At 56.2% G+C, this 20,670-nt stretch overlaps 2 protein-coding genes across 10 annotated transcripts in view; one reads left to right on the top strand and one right to left on the bottom strand.

Annotated features, from left to right (window-relative positions):
• AP1G2 (adaptor related protein complex 1 subunit gamma 2) overlaps window positions 1-1,191 on the top strand; it is a 58,941-nt gene extending 57,750 nt beyond the window's left edge. For all 3 annotated transcript variants that reach the window (XM_075569088.1, XM_075569089.1, XM_075569090.1), the window contains exon 22: window positions 454-1,191. In XM_075569088.1, coding sequence (XP_075425203.1) covers window positions 454-555 — 102 coding nt within the window. In that variant the 3' untranslated portion in view covers window positions 556-1,191. The remainder of the gene's footprint in view (window positions 1-453) is intronic.
• A 2,530-nt stretch (window positions 1,192-3,721) lies between these two features.
• The window catches only part of ZFHX2 (zinc finger homeobox 2), a 189,988-nt gene continuing 173,039 nt past the window's right edge, over window positions 3,722-20,670 (bottom strand). For 2 of the 7 annotated variants that reach the window (XM_075569082.1, XM_075569083.1), the window contains exons 10-11: window positions 9,547-10,293; window positions 3,722-4,090 (exon numbers count right to left, since the gene is read on the bottom strand). In XM_075569082.1, coding sequence (XP_075425197.1) covers window positions 3,912-4,090; window positions 9,547-10,293 — 926 coding nt within the window. In that variant the 3' untranslated portion in view covers window positions 3,722-3,911. Of the gene's footprint in view, window positions 4,091-8,772; window positions 10,294-20,670 lie in introns of those variants that run through there. The other 5 variants (XM_075569084.1, XM_075569085.1, XR_012787802.1 and 2 more) reach the window with 5 other exon arrangements.

Here is a 20,670-nt window from a genome sequence, read left to right as displayed (position 1 = left end):
GAGTGGGGATGTGAGGACTGTGGAGAGAGGAGGGGTGGAAAGAGGAGGAGGAGAGGTCGAAAGAGGAGGAGGAGAGAAGGGGGTGGAGAGGGGTGGGAGGGTGGAGAGGAGGAGAGGGAGGGATGGGGGGAGGGTGGAGTGAGGGTGTTGGAGGAGGGTGGGGATAGGGGGGTGGAGAGGTGGGGGGGAGAGATAAAAGCATTCTGTATATCACCAAGTAAATAACAACTCTTTCTGTCATTCTATGTCCTCTTCCTCTCCCCCTTCTTACCCATTCTCTCCCTATCCCGCTTGCCCCTCCCCCTCTCCCCCTTACCCCTCTCCCCTACCCATCCCCTCTCTCGCTTCCCCTTCTCCCCCCCCACCCTCTCCCCCTTACCACTCCTCCCCCTCTCCTCCCCCCCTCCCCCTTGCCCCTCTCCCTCCCTCTCCTCCCCCCCCCCCCCCCATTAGATCCCCCTCCGGATGCGTCTCCGTCTCTCTTTCTCTCGCAATGAGAATTCCGTTCAGGAAATGTGTGAAATCAGCGACTTTCCGGCGGAGACCTGGCAGTGACCGGCAAGATACCGGGGCCACGGATCGGAGGGACACGTGTGGGGGGGAGACAGTCACTGGAGGGACACGTGTGGGGGGGAGACAGTCATCGGAGGGACACGTGCGGAAGGCAGTGATCGGAGAGACACGTGGTGGGGCCACTGATTGGAGAGAGACGTGGGGGTGGCAGTGATCGGAGAGATATGTGGTGGGGCCAATGTACGGAGGGACACGTGGGGGGGGCTACTAATCGGAGGGACACGTTTGGGAGGGCAGTGATTGGAGGGGCACATGCCAGGGCAGTTATCGGAGGTACACATGGGGGGCAGTGATCGGAGAGACTCATGGGGGACCACTAATCGGAGGGACACGTTTGGAGTGAGGGCAATGATCGGAGGGATACGTGGGGGCCACTGATCGGACCGACACGGGGTGGGGTCACAGGAGGGAAACATGAGTGACACACTGGGGGGTGTCACAAGAACATATAGACAGTGTCACACGCACATACAGCATGACACGCAGACACTGGGTCTCAGGCACATACAGTGCCACGCACAGTGTCACGCTGAGATATAATGTTACACAGATATGTCTCACACACAGGATACCACGCAGATAAATGGGGAGCGGAGGAGGGGTGTGGAGCGGGGGGTCCCACGCACTCACCCCACGGGTGGCAGGATGGGGGGGGAACTTTGAATAAAGATGTTTTTACTAATGACCCCCTCTGACTTGGGCGAGTTTGTGGGACACTGCGGGAAGCCACAAAGCGCATTCGCAAACATGGGTGCCGGCGGCGCCGACGTGAACGCGCATGCGTTCCACGTGCAGCCACGTGCACACCTCTCAGCCCTCATTCCATGTGGGTTATCACATGGGGCAGTGCCTCTCTTTCCCCTGTAGATGGCACTGTCTCACATCCGCTTCCCTCTACCCACAACCCCAACAGTGGCTGCTGCTCTCTGGCTTTGCATTTAGCCAATATCTCCGTAATAAGGCACGCAGAAGAGGGCTCCCCCCTCCCCCAGTGCCACACACCTATAGTACAGATGCCCCTTGGTGCTTGTATACGGAGAGCCGTAGAGCGATGGATAACCCCTTCCCTGCCGCGCACGCATTGGCCAATTCCCCTTAGGCCGTCCGTGTTAATTAGGATTTGCGAGTATAATGAATTCTCTGGCTAATTAATACTGCGTGGTAAGATGATGGGAGGGGGGGGGGGGGCAGTCCGTGGTGCAATGTGAGTGGCACCGAGCCAACTGGCACCTCCTTCTCAAGATGACAGACTGCAAGAGACAACAGAGAGAGCGCAGTGCCTGAGCGTGGAGAGAGTGCGCAGAGAGAAGCAAATGCCTCCACCATTGGGAAATCAGACTCCCCCCCACCCACCCCCAATACACAACCATACATCCCCCCCCCTTAACTCATTCAGCTCCCTGAGGTGTTGACTGGCAGCTGTGGGCATTGACCATCTGTGTGCGTGTTCATGTGTTCGCGTCTGCGTGTGTGTGTGCGCCCTGCGTGCACGTAACCCGGGCAGAGAGCCTGGCAGCAGCAGAGAGAGAGAGCGAGCGTGGGGCAGAGACAGAGGGATGGGGAACGAGACGACGCATGAGAGAGACGGGCAGAGAGGGAAATGGGCAAAGGGTGGGAGAGGGTAGAGATTGGGAGTTGGCAGAGATACAGAGGCTGGCGGAGAAGTTGGCACAGAAACGGCTCCCTCCGAGCTGGCACCTGGGTACCTTTGTGTGTGGCACAGAGAGCGCGTGAGAGAGCGCGCAGAAAATTGATTGCGAGAAAGGAGACGACACACGAGAGAGATAGGAGAGCCTGGCACCCCGATGCCCCTCTGCCCATCTTTTAATGTTGCTTGGCTGTGCCACCTACATCATATCACAGTGCACCTGTCATGTCTGTTACGTGTGCCAGGCACGTGCCTGGGTGTCACTGCTGGCGTGCGTGTGCATCACTGTCTGTCAGCACATGTACCAGCAGAGGAGAGACCCGTTCCGTATTATGGAGAGATCAACAAGCGGGGACCCCAGCGAGGCCACCAGCGAAGGAGGACACGAAAGAACGGTGAGAGATCTTTCAACGCCGCCATAATGCATCGGGTCATGGTCACCGTGCAGTGGGAGGGCTAGTCTCCATGGCCCATAATCCTTTCTCCTGAAGACAGGAGGATAGTACCCATTATATGACACAATAGGTACTATATCAATTGTTAGTACCCTGGTACAGTGGTCTGGATTATTATCATTTTGAGATATACCTGCATTTGAGCGCTTCAGCTATTTTCCATATCCCATAATCCTTTCTGCCTGTCACCCTGCAGTGGGAGGGCCAGACTCTATTTTCCCATAATCCCGTCTACCTGTGTCACCCTGCAGTGGGAGGGCCAGACTCTATTTTCCCATAATCCCGTCTACCTGTGTCACCCTGCAGTGGGAGGGCCAGCCCACATGGCCCATAATCCCTTCTACCTGTGTCACCCTGCAGTGGGAGGGCCAGACTCTATTTTCCCATAGTCCCTTCTACCTGTGTCACCTTGCAGTGGGAGGGCCAGCCCACATGGCCCATAATCCCTTCTACCTGTGTCACCCTGCAGTGGGAGGGCCAGCCTACATGGCCCATAATCCCTTCTACCTGTCACCCTGCAGTGGGAGGGCCAGACTCTATTTTCCCATAATCCCTTCTACCTGTGTCACCCTGCAGTGGGAGGGCCAGCCCACATGGCCCATAATCCTTTCTGCCTGTGTCACCCTGCAGTGGGAGGGCCAGCCCACATGGCCCATAATCCTTTCTGCCTGTGTCACCCTGCAGTGGGAGGGCCAGCCCACATGGCCCATAATCCTTTCTGCCTGTGTCACCCTGCAGTGGGAGGGCCAGCCCACATGGCCCATAATCCTTTCTGCCTGTGTCACCCTGCAGTGGGAGGGCCAGCCCACATGGCCCATAATCCTTTCTGCCTGTGTCACCCTGCAGTGGGAGGGCCAGCCTCCATCGGCCCATTATCCCTTCTGTGTAACCCTGCGGTGGGTCCGATGTGAGGCTTGGCGCCCGATCCGGCACTCAATGCCATTCAAGTCAATAGCCTTGAGCACCGGATTTGTTGGGTTGCTTCCAACCGCCCGCTGCGGCTCAGCGAGGGGATAGGGGCAGATTTATAGACGACACAAAGCAATAACATTTTATCTTCGTTTTTTTATGGTATTTGTTTTGTTTTTTGTAACCATTTATACATCACTCTGAAAAAATCCTTAAACTCTCCGCATGCGACGACCCCCCATTGGCGACTTTGCTGCTGCTCCCATGAGACAGAGGGTGAGGGACACAGGTAGAAGCTTGAGCGTAGTGCGTATGCACCTCGGACACTAGGAGCCGGCTGCGACACGCTGTGGTTGGGGCAGTTTCCGGGGGTATTTGTGCTGTCTTTGCCTCGCGTGCTTTTGAAGAATGGCTCGGTGTTCGTTTTTTGGGTCCCGTGGCTTTGGTGCAGAGAAACGGGCAGCTGCCCCCTGAATGTTTCGCCAATCGGAGTGCAAGGCCCGATCTGTATGTGTTATACTCAGTGTCAGTGTATATACTGTATGCCACTTTCTACCTCCTCCCCCCTAAACAGACGAACACACGTTTGCAGAAAACAGGGCGACAGAGGAAAGAAACAAGGGTCACCCACGGTACTGGTCGGCGGACTTGAGCCGGCGTTAACTCCCATTGACGGGAATGACGAGTTAACTCCGAGTCTTACGCCCGAGCTGGTACCGGCGCCCCGATGAATCGGGAGAGAGCACGGATGTCGGGGTGTACAGGAGCTTATCTGAGGGGATGCGGGCGAGTCCCAGATATGTCACGTTGTGCTCTTTTTGGCTGCGTTAGCGTCAGGGTGTGATATCGGGGTGCGAGTTATATGGAGCCCATGGTATGGTCTTGGGGACACATTATCATGGCACGTATCTCTCTTATGGCTGTAACCTCCGGTATTAATATGGTCCAATACTATATGCTTCTCATGCTCTGTTACTAGGGCTGTTACTCTCTGATGTAAAACCTTGCCTAATAATTGAAGTATTTTGTTGGGAGGATGAATGAATCAGAGCTCCTTATATTGTTTCTAAACCCCAATCCTTTATATCCCAGGATGCAATGGGACCAACATGGCCATTCCAAGATAAAAAGGGAGCCGGGGAGCCCCCAAAAGAAGCGTTAGAAGCCAGAATGTTGGCTATAATTACTCTTGAATCCAGCCCGGTTTTGCAGCTGAGAGCTGATTTGTGCTACTGCTGCCAGTCCCACTAATGTGACCCCAAATTGTGTGCTGATGCATTTATCTTCCCAGAGGATGCATGTATAGCAGAAAGTGCGTGGGTGTGGGGGTGTCACAGATTAGCCCACGTGAGGAATATTGGGCAGTCACCATCTTCTCTATGCTGTGTCAGGTGGGGGGTCAGTGACAGTGGTGGGCAGCGCTCTGTACGCAGTAATGGGGGAACGACAGAAGCAAAGAGACCGACAAAAGAGAGAGGGTGCAGAGAACGGGACAGGGCAGAGAGAGAGAGAGTAGAGAACGGGACAGGGCAGAGAGAGCAGAGAATGGGACAGGGCAGAGAGAGAGCAGAGAAGGGGACATGTCAGAGAGAGAGAACGGGACAGGGCAGGAAGAGAGCACAGAGAACGGGATGGGCAGAGAGCACAGAGAAGAGGACGGGGCAGAGAGCACAGAGAAGAGGACGGGGCAGAGAGAGAGAGTAGAGAATGGGACAGGGGAGAGTGAGCAGAGAACAGGACGGGGCAAAGAGCAGAGAATGGGACATGGCAAAAGAGCACAGAGAACGGGATGTGGCAGCGAGAGTAGAGAATGGACAGGGGAGAGAACGGGACAGAGAGAGCAGAGAATGGGACGGGGCAGAGAGAGAGCAGAGAACGGGACGGGGCAGAGAGAGAGCAGAGAACGGGACGGGGCAGAGAGAGAGCAGAGAACGGGACGGGGCAGAGAGAGCGCAGAGAATGGGACGGGGCAGAGAGAGAGCAGAGAACGGGTCGGTTTGAGAGAGTAGAGAACGGGATGGGACATAGTGAGAGAGCAGAGAACGGGACGGGGCAGAGAGAGCAGAGAACGGGACGGGGCAGAGAGTAGAGAACGGGACAGGGGCAGAGAGCAGAGAACGGGACGGGGCAGAGAGAGAGTAGAGAACGGGACAGGGCAGAGAGCAGAGAACAGGACGGGGCAGAATGACAGAGAACAGGACGGGGCAGAGAACGGGACAGGGCAGAGAGCAGAGAACAGGACAGGCAGAGAGAGCAGAGAATGTGACAGGGCAGAGAGCAGAAAACAGGTCGGGCAGAGAGAGAGCCGAGAACAGGACGGGGCAGAAAACGGGTCGGGTAGAGAGAGCAGAGTACAGGACAGGGGCAGAGAACAGGACAGGGCAGAGAATGGGACAGAGAGAACAGGACAGGGGCAGAGAGAAAGAACAGAGAACGGGACGGGGCAGAGAACGGGACGGGCAGAGAACAGGACAGGACAGAGAGCAGAGAACAGGACAGGGGCAGAGAGAGCAGAGAACGGGACGGGGCAGAGAACGGGACAGAGAACAGGACAGGGGCAGAGAGAGAGCAGAGAACGGGACAGAGAACAGGACAGGGGCAGAGAGAGCAGAGAATGGGACGGGGCAGAGAGAGCAGAGAACGGGTCGGGTTGAGAGCAGAGAACGGGATGTGACATAGCGAGAGAGCAGAGAACGGGACGGAGCAGAGAACGGGACAGGGGCAGAGAACGGGACAGGCAGAGAGAGCAGAGAACGGGACGGAGCAGAGAACGGGACAGGGGCAGAGAACGGGACAGGCAGAGAGAGCAGAGAACGGGACAGGGCAGAGAGGGAGAACCGAAAACGGGACAGGGCAGAGATCAGGACGGGGTCAGAGAGCAGAGAACAGGAGGGCAGAGAGCAGAGAATAGGACAGGCAGAGCAGAGAATGGGACAGGGCAGAGAGAGCAGAGAACGGGACAGGGCAAAGAGAGCCGAGAACGGGACAGGGCAGAGAGCAGAAAACGGGACAGGGCAGAGAGAGCAGAGAATGGGACAGGGCAGAGCGCAGAGAATGGGACGGAGAGAGCAGAGAACAGGACGGGCAGAGAGCAGAGAACAGGACGGGCAGAGAGAGCAGAAAACGGGACAGGGCAGAGAGAGCAGAGACTGGGCAGAGAGCAGAGAATGGGACGGAGAGAGCAGAGAACAGGACGGGCAGAGAGAGCAGAGAACAGGACGGGCAGAGAGAGCAGAGAACGGGACAGGGCAGAGAGCAGAGAACGGGAGGGCAGAGAGAGCAGAGAACGGGACAGGACAGAGAGAGAGCAGAGAACGGGACAGGGCAGAGAGAGCAAAGAATGGGTTAGGACAGAGCCGAAAACAGGACAGGGCAGAAAACAGGACGGGCAGAGAGCAGAGAACGGGAGGGCAGAGAACGGGACAGGCAGAAAGCAGAGAACGGGACAGGACAGAGAGCAGAGAACGGGACAGGGCAGAGAGAGCAGAGAACAGGAAGGAGAGAGAGCAGAGAACGGGACAGGGCAGAGAGAGCAGAGAACGGGACGGGGCAGAGAGAGCAGAGAACGGGACAGGGCAGAGAGAGAGCAGAGAACAGGACGGGCCGAGAGAGCAGAGAACGGGACGGGGCAGAGAGAGAGCAGAGAACGGGACAGGGCAGAGAGAGCAGAGAACGGGACAGGGCAGAGAGCAGAGAAATGGACAGGCAGAGAGAGCAGAGAACAGGACAGGGGCAGAGAGAGAGAGCAGAGAAATGGACAGGGCAGAGAGCAGAGAACGGGACAGGGGCAGAGAGAGAGAGCAGAGAAATGGACAGGGCAGAGAGCAGAGAACGGGACAGGGGCAGAGAGAGAGAGCAGAGAAATGGACGGGCAGAGAAAGGGACAAGGGCAGAGAGAGAACAGGACAGAGAGCCGAGAACGGGACAGGGTAGAGAGCGCAAAGAACAGGATGGGGAAGAGATATCAGAGAAAGGGACGGGCAGAGAGGGAGAGCAGAAAACAGACAGGGCAGAGAGAGAGAGCAGAGAATGGGTCGCGCAGAGAGCAGAGAACGTGATGGGGCAGAGAAAGAGACAGGGCAGAGAGCAGAGAACGGGACAGGGCAGAGAGAGAGCAGGACAGAGAGCAGAGAACGGGACAGGGTAGAGAGAGCAGAGAACGGGACAGGGGAGAGAGTGCAGAGAACGGGACGGGGCAGAGAGAGTGCAGAGAACGGGACGGGGCAGAGAGAGTGCAGAGAACGGGATGGGGCAGAGAGAGAGCAGAGAACGGGACGGGGCAAAGAGAGAGCAGAGAACGGGTCGAGGTTGAGAGAGCAGAGAACGGGACAGGACATAGCGAGAGAGCAGAGAACGGGACGGGCAGAGAGACAGAGAACGGCACAGGGCAGAGAGAGCAAAGAACAGGACAGGGGAGAGAGCATAGAACGGGACAGGGCAGAGAGAGCAGAGAACGGGACAGGGGAGAGCATAGAACGGGACATAGAGTAGAGAACGGGTTGGGGCAGAGAGCACAGAACAGGACAGGGCAGAGTGCCGTCCTTCATGAGCAGTGACACGCTGACCCTTCCATGGCTGTGTCAGGTAGCCTGTGAAGTCAAGTTCATTCCAAACACACGCGTGTGCCTCTAGACACGTGTACAGGTGACACAACGCCCAGCTTCAGCTTTGCTTGTTGCATGGCCCACATGTAACCCCCCCTCCTCCGTGTGGATGTTTCGACGTCCGTCTCACTTTCCTCCGGCTGTTTTTTTTTGGTTAGTGTGAAAAGTTTTTCCGTGTTTTTTTCCCCACGTAACTTTGGATTCAAAAAGTTTTTTGTTTTTTTTACGTATTGTCGTTTGGCGATTTCCACTTTTCCCACCCCCTCCCAAACCCCCCCCTCCCCCCCAAATAACCCCAAGCATAAAACATCGAGAGTGAGGTACAGGGTAAGCGGTACAGTGGGGGCATAAGGGGGTGTAAAATCCCCCCCCCCTTCACCACCCCCCAAAAGAAAGCCCTTCCCTCGCCCCCCTCCACAAATGGTTAAAGCATCACAGATAATGTTCTTCGGGGTTCACACGTCAACCCCAAGTTTCACACAGTCGTGTCATTGGTGGAGGGGTATTATAATCCCCTTCCCCCCACCCCCCCCCCCCAAAATAAAAGCCCACAAATTCTCTATATACACACACACACACATACATGTACACAAGCGTGTGTGCGACACGGGAGGACCACTGCTCCCGTCTCCATGTTAAGTCTTTTCCCGAACATTTTGGTTACTTTCAGTTTTTTTTGTGTCTCTCCCTCCGTGATTCTCAGTTTATGGTTCGGGCGCCCCCACCCCCCCACTCCCGGTCTCCCGGAGCGCGAGGGAACAGGACACACGGACAGGGAGAGGTTTTTGCTCTTGTTTTGGCACAGGGATTAGGAAACGCAGAAAAAAAAAACTTTGGGATTTTAGGGTTTCTTTGAAGAGGTTTTAGGGTTTTTTTCTTTTTTGGCGTGTGTTTGTGTAACAGCTTCCCTGCTGGAGAGAGAGCGTGGAGTGAGCGGCAGAGAGCGTCACTCCAGCAGGAGAAGGAAGGAGAGACAGGGACAGAGAGAGATACACAGAGAGAGGGAGAGAGAGACAAAGATACAGAGAGAGAGAGACAAAGACACACAGAGACACAGAGAGAGATACACACACAGAGAGAGAGAGAGAGAGAGAGAGAGAGAGAGAGAGACAAAGATACACAGAGGCCGAGATAGAGAGATACAGAGAGACACAGAGGGAGATAAAGAGATACAGAGAGAGAGAGAGACAAAGATACACAGAGAGACACAGAGAGAGATACAGATACACAGAGAGAGACAGAGATAGAGAGAGACACAGATACACAGATAGAGAGGGAGATAAAGAGATACACAGAGAGAGAAGAGTGTGAGACAGGGAGCGTCTCTATAAAGCCATGAGCACAGAGGTAGCAGTACTCTTTGGCCTGAGTTGAGGTATTGCAGAAGATGCTCCGTCGCTGCAGGCGTTGCGGGCGCGGTGCTGTTGTGACCTCAGGTGTTGGCCGCGAGCTGCCGGACCCTGCAACAGGACTTGGCAGGACAGGCAGTGGTAGGTGCAGACCCTCAGCCTGAGCAGAGGTGGGTGGGGCGGGGGGCCGGGGTAGCAGCCCCCCCTTTGGTGAGCTTCCGCCTCCTCCGCCTCCTCGTAGGACGTCTTGCAGCGCTGGCACTGGTATCTCATCGCCACGTCCACCATGGGGATGTCCTCGTCATCGGGGTCATCCTCCCGCTCCATGCCCTCCAACTCCTCCTCGCTTGGTGCCGCCTGCTGCCCCCCGACTGTCGCTTTGGTCTGGGGGGATGCTGGTTTCAGGGGGAGCATAGTTTCAGGGGCCGGTTTGAGGGGCCCCGGGAGGAGCCCGAGGAGAGTGTGAGGGATAACTGGATTTATAGGGAAGAGACGTTTCTTTAAGCCGTAGAGCTGCTGGAAATAAGGGCCCTGAATCTGGGGGGAGAACAGTGGGGTAGCAGCTGGCGCTAGCGAGAAGGGCATGAAGGGACCCCCCAGAAGAGAGGCGGCCTTGAGACCTGGGGGGGTCTCAGGGGTCAGTGTAGGCTGTGAGGAATCCACCGAGGGGTCAGTGGGGAGGGCAGGAGGGGCCACACGGGGAAGGAGGGCCGGAGGTACAGAGGAGGCCATCCCGAGGAGGCTGGGAGGAGGGCCTGAGAGAGAGGAGAGAGGGAGGGCGGAAAAAGAGAAAGAAGAAGAGGATATAAACGTGGGGGGGAAAAAAAGATGGAGGAAAAGAAGTGAATGGGGCCGGGGAGAAAATTAACAGGACACAAAAGGGGGTTATTTACTGAAATACAACAAGCAAAACCAGGGCAAAGAGGAGATATACCTCCTTTGCGGGGCAGTAACTATGCTCTAGTTTGCCCCAGTGTTGCAGCTGTGAGATTTTAGTAAACAACCCCAAAGTTGAAGGAAAGTGGGGGGGGGGGGAGAAAAAATGACCAATCACAATAACCTCGTCCAACACAAATTCTCCTGTTTTCTACCCCCCATTCCATACGTTACTACCCAGCTCTCCCACGTTACCCAAAACCATCTCTACCCCGTGTTACCCCCAGCCCACTCTCCAAAGAATTTCCCGTCCTTTGCCCTCTCTCTCCTTTCACTCTTCCCATTCTCCCCTCACACGCTCTCTCTCATTTCACTCTTCCCGTTCTCCCCTCATGCGCTCTCTCTCCTTTCACTCTTCCCGTTCTCCCCTCACGCGCTCTCTCTCCTTTCACTCTTCCCGTTCTCCCCTCACGCGCTCTCTCTCCTTTCAATCTTCCCGTTCTCCCCTCACGCGCTCTCTCTCCTTTCACTCTTCCCGATCTCCCCTCACGCGCTCTCTCTCATTTCACTCTTCCCATTCTCCCCTCACACGCACTCTCTCCTTTCACTCTTCCCATTCTCCCCTCACACGCGCTCTCTCTCCTTTCACTCTTCCCGTTCTCCCCTCACGCGCTCGCTCTCATTTCACTCTTCCCGTTCTCCCCTCACGCGCTCTCTCTCATTTCACTCTTCCCATTCTCCCCTCACGCTCTCTCTCTCCTTTCACTCTTCCCATTCTCCCCTCACACGCACTCTCTCTCCTTTCACTCTTCCCATTCTCCCCTCACACGCACTCTCTCTCCTTTCACTCTTCCCATTCTCCCCTCACACGCACTCTCTCTCCTTTCACTCTTCCCGTTCTCTCCTCACACGCGCTCTCTCTCCTTTCACTCTTCCCGTTCTCCCCTCACGCGCTCTCTCTCTCCTTTCACTCTTCCCGTTCTCCCCTCACGCGCTCGCTCTCCTTTCACTCTTCCCGTTCTCCCCTCACGCGCTCTCTCTCCTTTCACTCTTCCCGTTCTCCTCTCACGCGCTCTCTCTCCTTTCACTCTTCCCGTTCAACCCTCACGCGCTCTCTCTCCTTTCACTCTTCCCATTCTCCCCTCACGCACTCTCTCTCCTTTCACTCTTCCCGTTCTCCCCTCACACGCGCTCTCTCTCCTTTCACTCTTCCCGTTCTCCTCTCACGCGCTCTCTCTCCTTTCACTCTTCCCGTTCAACCCTCACGCGCTCTCTCTCCTTTCACTCTTCCCATTCTCCCCTCACGCGCTCTCTCTCCTTTCGCTCTTCCCATTCTCCCCTCACACTCTCTCTCCTTTCACTCTTCCCATTCTCCCCTCACGCGCTCTCTCTCCTTTCACTATTCCCGTTCTCCCCTCACACTCTCTCTCCTTTCACTCTTCCCATTCTCCCCTCACGCACTCTCTCTCCTTTCACTCTTCCCGTTCTCCCCTCACACGCGCTCTCTCTCCTTTCACTCTTCCCATTCTCCCCTCACGCGCTCTCTCTCCTTTCACTCTTCCCATTCTCCCCTCACACTCTCTCTCCTTTCACTCTTCCCATTCTCCCCTCACGCGCTCTCTCTCCTTTCACTCTTCCCGTTCTCCCCTCACACGCGCTCTCTCTCCTTTCACTCTTCCCGTTCTCCCCTCACGCGCTCTCTCTCCTTTCACTCTTCCCATTCTCCCCTCACACTCTCTCTCCTTTCACTCTTCCCATTCTCCCCTCACGCACTCTCTCTCCTTTCACTCTTCCCGTTCTCCCCTCACACGCACTCTCTCTCTCCTTTCACTCTTCCCGTTCTCCCCTCACGCGTTCTCTCTCTCCTTTCACTCTTCCCGTTCTCCCCTCACGCGCTCTCTCTCTCCTTTCACTCTTCCCGTTCTCCCCTCACGCGCTCTCTCTCTCCTTTCACTCTTCCCGTTCTCCCCTCACGCGCTCTCTCTCCTTTCACTCTTCCCATTCTCCCCTCACACGCGCTCTCTCTCCTTTCACTCTTCCCGTTCTCCCCTCACACGCGCTCTCTGTCCTTTCACTCTTCCCGTTCTCCCCTCACGCGCTCGCTCTCATTTCACTCTTCCCGTTCTCCCCTCACGCGCTCTCTCTCATTTCACTCTTCCCATTCTCCCCTCACGCTCTCTTTCTCCTTTCACTCTTCCCATTCTCCCCTCACACGCACTCTCTCTCTCCTTTCACTCTTCCCGTTCTCCCCTCACGCGCTCTCTCTCCTTTCACTCTTCCCGTTCTCCCCTCACGCGCTCTCTCCTTTCACTCTTCCCGTTCTCCCCTCACGCGCTCTCTCTCATTTCACTCTTCCCGTTCTCCCCTCACGCTCTCTCTCTCTCCTTTCACTCTTCCCGTCCTCCCCTCACGCGCGCTCTCTCCTTTCACTCTTCCCATTCTCCCCTCACACGCACTCCCTCTCCTTTCACTCTTCCCGTTCTTCCCTCACGCGCTCTCTCTCCTTTCACTCTTCCCATCCTCCCCTCACGCGCTCTCTCTCCTTTCACTCTTCCCGTTCTCCCCTCACGTGCGGTCTCCTTTCACTCTTCCCGTTCTCCCCTCACGCTCTCTCTCTCCTTTCACTCTTCCCGTTCTCCCCTCACACTCTCTCTCCTTTCACTCTTCCCGTTCTCCCCTCACATGTGTTCTCTCTCCTTTCACTCTTCCCGATCTCACCTCACGCGCTCTCTCTCCTTTCACTCTTCCCGTTCTCCCCTCACGTGCGGTCTCCTTTCACTCTTCCCGTTCTCCCCTCACGCACTCTCTCTCCTTTCACTCTTCCCGTTCTCCCCTCACGCGCTCTCTCCTTTCACTCTTCCCGTTCTCCCCTTGCGCTCTCTCTCCTTTCACTCTTCCCGTTCTCCCCTCACGTGCTCTCTCTCATTTCACTCTTCCCATTCTCCCCTCACGCTCTCTCTCTCTCCTTTCACTCTTCCCGTCCTCCCCTCACGCGCGCTCTCTCCTTTCACTCTTCCCATTCTCCCCTCACACGCACTCTCTCTCCTTTCACTCTTCCCGTTCTCCCCTCACGCGCGCTCTCTCCTTTCACTCTTCCCATTCTCCCCTCACACGCACTCTCTCTCCTTTCACTCTTCCCGTTCTCCCCTCACGCGCTCTCTCTCATTTCACTCTTCCCGTTCTCCCCTCACGCTCTCTCTATCTCTCCTTTCACTCTTCCCGTCCTCCCCTCACGCGCGCTCTCTCCTTTCACTCTTCCCATTCTCCCCTCACACGCTCTCTCTCCTTTCACTCTTCCCGTTCTGCCCTCACGCGCTCTCTCCTTTCACTCTTCCCGTTCTCCCCTCACGCGCTCTCTCCTTTCACTCTTCCCGTTCTCCCCTCACGCGCTCTCTCTCATTTCACTCTTCCCGTTCTCCCCTCACGCGGTCTCTCTCATTTCACTCTTCCCATTCTCCCCTCACGATGTCTCTCTCCTTTCACTCTTCCCGTTCTCCCCTCACACGCACTCTCTCTCCTTTCACTCTTCCCATTCTCCCCTCACACGCGCTCTCTCTCCTTTCACTCTTCCCGTTCTCCCCTCACGCGCTCGCTCTCATTTCACTCTTCCCGTTCTCCCCTCACGCGCTCTCTCTCCTTTCACTCTTCCCATTCTCCCCTCACGCTCTCTCTCTCCTTTCACTCTTCCCATTCTCCCTTCACACGCACTCTCTCTCCTTTCACTCTTCCCGTTCTCCCCTCACGCGCTCTCTCTCCTTTCACTCTTCCCGTTCTCCCCTCACGCGCTCTCTCTCCTTTCACTCTTCCCGTTCTCCCCTCACGCGCTCTCTCTCATTTCACTCTTCCCATTCTCCCCTCACGCTCTCTCTCTCCTTTCACTCTTCCCATTCTCCCCTCACACGCACTCTCTCTCCTTTCACTCTTCCCATTCTCCCCTCACACGCACTCTCTCTCCTTTCACTCTTCCCATTCTCCCCTCACACGCACTCTCTCTCCTTTCACTCTTCCCGTTCTCTCCTCACACGCGCTCTCTCTCCTTTCACTCTTCCCGTTCTCCCCTCACGCGCTCTCTCTCTCCTTTCACTCTTCCCGTTCTCCCCTCACGCGCTCGCTCTCCTTTCACTCTTCCCGTTCTCCCCTCACGCGCTCTCTCTCCTTTCACTCTTCCCGTTCTCCTCTCACGCGCTCTCTCTCCTTTCACTCTTCCCGTTCAACCCTCACGCGCTCTCTCTCCTTTCACTCTTCCCATTCTCCCCTCACGCACTCTCTCTCCTTTCACTCTTCCCGTTCTCCCCTCACACGCGCTCTCTCTCCTTTCACTCTTCCCGTTCTCCTCTCACGCGCTCTCTCTCCTTTCACTCTTCCCGTTCAACCCTCACGCGCTCTCTCTCCTTTCACTCTTCCCATTCTCCCCTCACGCGCTCTCTCTCCTTTCGCTCTTCCCATTCTCCCCTCACACTCTCTCTCCTTTCACTCTTCCCATTCTCCCCTCACGCGCTCTCTCTCCTTTCACTATTCCCGTTCTCCCCTCACACTCTCTCTCCTTTCACTCTTCCCATTCTCCCCTCACGCACTCTCTCTCCTTTCACTCTTCCCGTTCTCCCCTCACACGCGCTCTCTCTCCTTTCACTCTTCCCATTCTCCCCTCACGCGCTCTCTCTCCTTTCACTCTTCCCATTCTCCCCTCACACTCTCTCTCCTTTCACTCTTCCCATTCTCCCCTCACGCGCTCTCTCTCCTTTCACTCTTCCCGTTCTCCCCTCACACGCGCTCTCTCTCCTTTCACTCTTCCCGTTCTCCCCTCACGCGCTCTCTCTCCTTTCACTCTTCCCATTCTCCCCTCACACTCTCTCTCCTTTCACTCTTCCCATTCTCCCCTCACGCACTCTCTCTCCTTTCACTCTTCCCGTTCTCCCCTCACACGCACTCTCTCTCTCCTTTCACTCTTCCCGTTCTCCCCTCACGCGTTCTCTCTCTCCTTTCACTCTTCCCGTTCTCCCCTCACGCGCTCTCTCTCTCCTTTCACTCTTCCCGTTCTCCCCTCACGCGCTCTCTCTCTCCTTTCACTCTTCCCGTTCTCCCCTCACGCGCTCTCTCTCCTTTCACTCTTCCCATTCTCCCCTCACACGCGCTCTCTCTCCTTTCACTCTTCCCGTTCTCCCCTCACACGCGCTCTCTGTCCTTTCACTCTTCCCGTTCTCCCCTCACGCGCTCGCTCTCATTTCACTCTTCCCGTTCTCCCCTCACGCGCTCTCTCTCATTTCACTCTTCCCATTCTCCCCTCACGCTCTCTTTCTCCTTTCACTCTTCCCATTCTCCCCTCACACGCACTCTCTCTCTCCTTTCACTCTTCCCGTTCTCCCCTCACGCGCTCTCTCTCCTTTCACTCTTCCCGTTCTCCCCTCACGCGCTCTCTCCTTTCACTCTTCCCGTTCTCCCCTCACGCGCTCTCTCTCATTTCACTCTTCCCGTTCTCCCCTCACGCTCTCTCTCTCTCCTTTCACTCTTCCCGTCCTCCCCTCACGCGCGCTCTCTCCTTTCACTCTTCCCATTCTCCCCTCACACGCACTCCCTCTCCTTTCACTCTTCCCGTTCTTCCCTCACGCGCTCTCTCTCCTTTCACTCTTCCCATCCTCCCCTCACGCGCTCTCTCTCCTTTCACTCTTCCCGTTCTCCCCTCACGTGCGGTCTCCTTTCACTCTTCCCGTTCTCCCCTCACGCTCTCTCTCTCCTTTCACTCTTCCCGTTCTCCCCTCACACTCTCTCTCCTTTCACTCTTCCCGTTCTCCCCTCACATGTGTTCTCTCTCCTTTCACTCTTCCCGATCTCACCTCACGCGCTCTCTCTCCTTTCACTCTTCCCGTTCTCCCCTCACGTGCGGTCTCCTTTCACTCTTCCCGTTCTCCCCTCACGCACTCTCTCTCCTTTCACTCTTCCCGTTCTCCCCTCACGCGCTCTCTCCTTTCACTCTTCCCGTTCTCCCCTTGCGCTCTCTCTCCTTTCACTCTTCCCGTTCTCCCCTCACGCGCTCTCTCTCATTTCACTCTTCCCATTCTCCCCTCACGCTCTCTCTCTCTCCTTTCACTCTTCCCGTCCTCCCCTCACGCGCGCTCTCTCCTTTCACTCTTCCCATTCTCCCCTCACACGCACTCTCTCTCCTTTCACTCTTCCCGTTCTCCCCTCACGCGCGCTCTCTCCTTTCACTCTTCCCATTCTCCCCTCACACGCACTCTCTCTCCTTTCACTCTTCCCGTTCTCCCCTCACGCGCTCTCTCTCATTTCACTCTTCCCGTTCTCCCCTCACGCTCTCTCTATCTCTCCTTTCACTCTTCCCGTCCTCCCCTCACGCGCGCTCTCTCCTTTCACTCTTCCCATTCTCCCCTCACACGCTCTCTCTCCTTTCACTCTTCCCGTTCTGCCCTCACGCGCTCTCTCCTTTCACTCTTCCCGTTCTCCCCTCACGCGCTCTCTCCTTTCACTCTTCCCGTTCTCCCCTCACGCGCTCTCTCTCATTTCACTCTTCCCGTTCTCCCCTCACGCGGTCTCTCTCATTTCACTCTTCCCATTCTCCCCTCACGATGTCTCTCTCCTTTCACTCTTCCCGTTCTCCCCTCACACGCACTCTCTCTCCTTTCACTCTTCCCATTCTCCCCTCACACGCGCTCTCTCTCCTTTCACTCTTCCCGTTCTCCCCTCACGCGCTCGCTCTCATTTCACTCTTCCCGTTCTCCCCTCACGCGCTCTCTCTCCTTTCACTCTTCCCATTCTCCCCTCACGCTCTCTCTCTCCTTTCACTCTTCCCATTCTCCCTTCACACGCACTCTCTCTCCTTTCACTCTTCCCGTTCTCCCCTCACGCGCTCTCTCTCCTTTCACTCTTCCCGTTCTCCCCTCACGCGCTCTCTCTCCTTTCACTCTTCCCGTTCTCCCCTCACGCGCTCTCTCTCATTTCACTCTTCCCGTTCTCCCCTCACGCTCTCTCTATCTCTCCTTTCACTCTTCCCATTCTCCCCTCACGCGCTCTCTCTCCTTTCACTATTCCCGTTCTCCAATCACGCGCTCTCTCTCTCCTTTCACTATTCCCGTTCTCCCCTCACGCTCTCTCTCCTTTCACTCTTCCCGTTCTCCCCTCACGCGCTCTCTCTCCTTTCACTATTCCCGTTCTCCCCTCACGCGCTCTCTCTCCTTTCACTATTCCCGTTCTCCCCTCACGCGCTCTCTCTCTCCTTTCACTATTCCCGTTCTCCCCTCACGCTCTCTCTCCTTTCACTCTTCCCGTTCTCCCCTCACACTCTCTCTCCTTTCACTATTCCCGTTCTCCCCTCACGCTCTCTCTCCTTTCACTCTTCCCGTTCTCCCCTCACGCGCTCTCTCTCCTTTCACGCTTCCCACCCTCCCCTCACGCGCTTTCTCTCTCCTTTCACTCTTCCCGTTCTCCCCTCACGCGCTCTCTCTCTCTCCTTTCACTCTTCCTGTTCTCCCCTCATGCGCTCTCTCTCCTTTCACTCTTCCCGTTCTCCCCTCACGCGCTCTCTCTCCTTTCACTCTTCCCGTTCTCCCCTCACGCGCTCTCTCTCATTTCACTCTTCCCATTCTCCCCTCACGCTCTCTCTCTCCTTTCACTCTTCCCATTCTCCCCTCACACGCACTCTCTCTCCTTTCACTCTTCCCGTTCTCCCCTCACGCGCTCTCTCTCTCCTTTCACTCTTCCTGTTCTCCCCTCACGTGCTCTCTCTCCTTTCACTCTTCCCATTCTCCCCTCACGTGCTCTCTCTCATTTCACTCTTCCCGTTCTCCCCTCACGCTCTCTCTCTCCTTTCACTATTCCCGTTCTCCCCTCACGCGCTCTCTCTCTCCTTTCACTATTCCCGTTCTCCCCTCACGCTCTCTCTCCTTTCACTCTTCCCGTTCTCCCCTCATGCGCTCTCTCTCCTTTCACTCTTCCCGTTCTCCCCTCACGCGCTCTCTCTCCTTTCACTCTTCCCGTTCTCCCCTCACGCGCTCTCTCTCATTTCACTCTTCCCATTCTCCCCTCACGCTCTCTCTCTCCTTTCACTCTTCCCATTCTCCCCTCACACGCACTCTCTCTCCTTTCACTCTTCCCGTTCTCCCCTCACGCGCTCTCTCTCTCCTTTCACTCTTCCCGTTCTCCCCTCACGTGCTCTCTCTCCTTTCACTCTTCCCATTCTCCCCTCACGTGCTCTCTCTCATTTCACTCTTCCCGTTCTCCCCTCACGCTCTCTCTCTCCTTTCACTATTCCCGTTCTCCCCTCACACGCTCTCTCTCTCCTTTCACTATTCCCGTTCTCCCCTCACGCTCTCTCTCCTTTCACTCTTACCGTTCTCCCCCTCACGCGCTCTCTCTCTCCTTTCACTCTTCCCGTTCTCCCCTCACGCGCGCTCTCTCCTTTCACTCTTCCCGTTCTCCCCTCACGCGCTCTCTCTCCTTTCACTCTTCCCGTTCTCCCCTCACGCGCTCTCTCCTTTCACTCTTCCCGTTCTCCCCTCACGCGCTCTCTCTCCTTTCACTCTTCCCGTTCTCCCCTCACGCGCTCTCTCTCCTTTCACTCTTCCCGTTCTCTCCTCACGCGCTCTCTCTCCTTTCACTCTTCCCGTTCTCCCCTCACGCGCTCTCTCTCCTTTCACTCTTCCCGTTCTCCCCTCACGCTCTCTCTCCTTTCACTCTTCCCGTTCTCCCCTCACGCGCTCTCTCTCCTTTCACTCTTCCCGTTCTCTCCTCACGCGCTCTCTCTCCTTTCACTCTTCCCGTTCTCCCCTCACACGCTCTCTCTCCTTTCACTCTTCCCGTTCTCCTCTCACGCGCTCTCTGTCCTTTCACTCTTCCCGTTCTCCCCTCACGCGCTCTCTCTCCTTTCACTCTTCCCGTTCTCTCCTCACGCGCTCTCTCTCCTTTCACTCTTCCCGTTCTCCCCTCACACGCTCTCTCTCCTTTCACTCTTCCCGTTCTCCTCTCACGCGCTCTCTGTCCTTTCACTCTTCCCGTTCTCCTCTCACGCGCTCTCTGTCCTTTCACTCTTCCCGTTCTCCTCTCACGCGCTCTCTGTCCTTTCACTCTTCCCGTTCTCCCCTCACGCGCTCTCTCCTTTCACTCTTCCCGTTCTCCCCTCACGCGCTCTCTCCTTTCACTCTTCCCGTTCTCCCCTCACGCGCTCTCTCTCCTTTCACTCTTCCCGTTCTCTCCTCACGCGCTCTCTCTCCTTTCACTCTTCCCGTTCTCCCCTCACGCGCTCTCTCTCCTTTCACTCTTCCCGTTCTCCTCTCACGCGCTCTCTCTCCTTTCACTCTTCCCGTTCAACCCTCACGCGCTCTCTCTCCTTTCACTCTTCCCATTCTCCCCTCACGCACTCTCTCTCCTTTCACTCTTCCCGTTCTCCCCTCACACGCGCTCTCTCTCCTTTCACTCTTCCCGTTCTCCTCTCACGCGCTCTCTCTCCTTTCACTCTTCCCGTTCAACCCTCACGCGCTCTCTCTCCTTTCACTCTTCCCATTCTCCCCTCACGCGCTCTCTCTCCTTTCGCTCTTCCCATTCTCCCCTCACACTCTCTCTCCTTTCACTCTTCCCATTCTCCCCTCACGCGCTCTCTCTCCTTTCACTATTCCCGTTCTCCCCTCACACTCTCTCTCCTTTCACTCTTCCCATTCTCCCCTCACGCACTCTCTCTCCTTTCACTCTTCCCGTTCTCCCCTCACACGCGCTCTCTCTCCTTTCACTCTTCCCATTCTCCCCTCACGCGCTCTCTCTCCTTTCACTCTTCCCATTCTCCCCTCACACTCTCTCTCCTTTCACTCTTCCCATTCTCCCCTCACGCGCTCTCTCTCCTTTCACTCTTCCCGTTCTCCCCTCACACGCGCTCTCTCTCCTTTCACTCTTCCCGTTCTCCCCTCACGCGCTCTCTCTCCTTTCACTCTTCCCATTCTCCCCTCACACTCTCTCTCCTTTCACTCTTCCCATTCTCCCCTCACGCACTCTCTCTCCTTTCACTCTTCCCGTTCTCCCCTCACACGCACTCTCTCTCTCCTTTCACTCTTCCCGTTCTCCCCTCACGCGTTCTCTCTCTCCTTTCACTCTTCCCGTTCTCCCCTCACGCGCTCTCTCTCTCCTTTCACTCTTCCCGTTCTCCCCTCACGCGCTCTCTCTCTCCTTTCACTCTTCCCGTTCTCCCCTCACGCGCTCTCTCTCCTTTCACTCTTCCCATTCTCCCCTCACACGCGCTCTCTCTCCTTTCACTCTTCCCG

This window comes from Ascaphus truei, chromosome 13 (assembly GCF_040206685.1).
Source record: "Ascaphus truei isolate aAscTru1 chromosome 13, aAscTru1.hap1, whole genome shotgun sequence".
Taxonomy (NCBI): Eukaryota; Metazoa; Chordata; class Amphibia; order Anura; family Ascaphidae; genus Ascaphus; species Ascaphus truei.
This window is presented reverse-complemented; position numbering and strand designations above follow the sequence as displayed.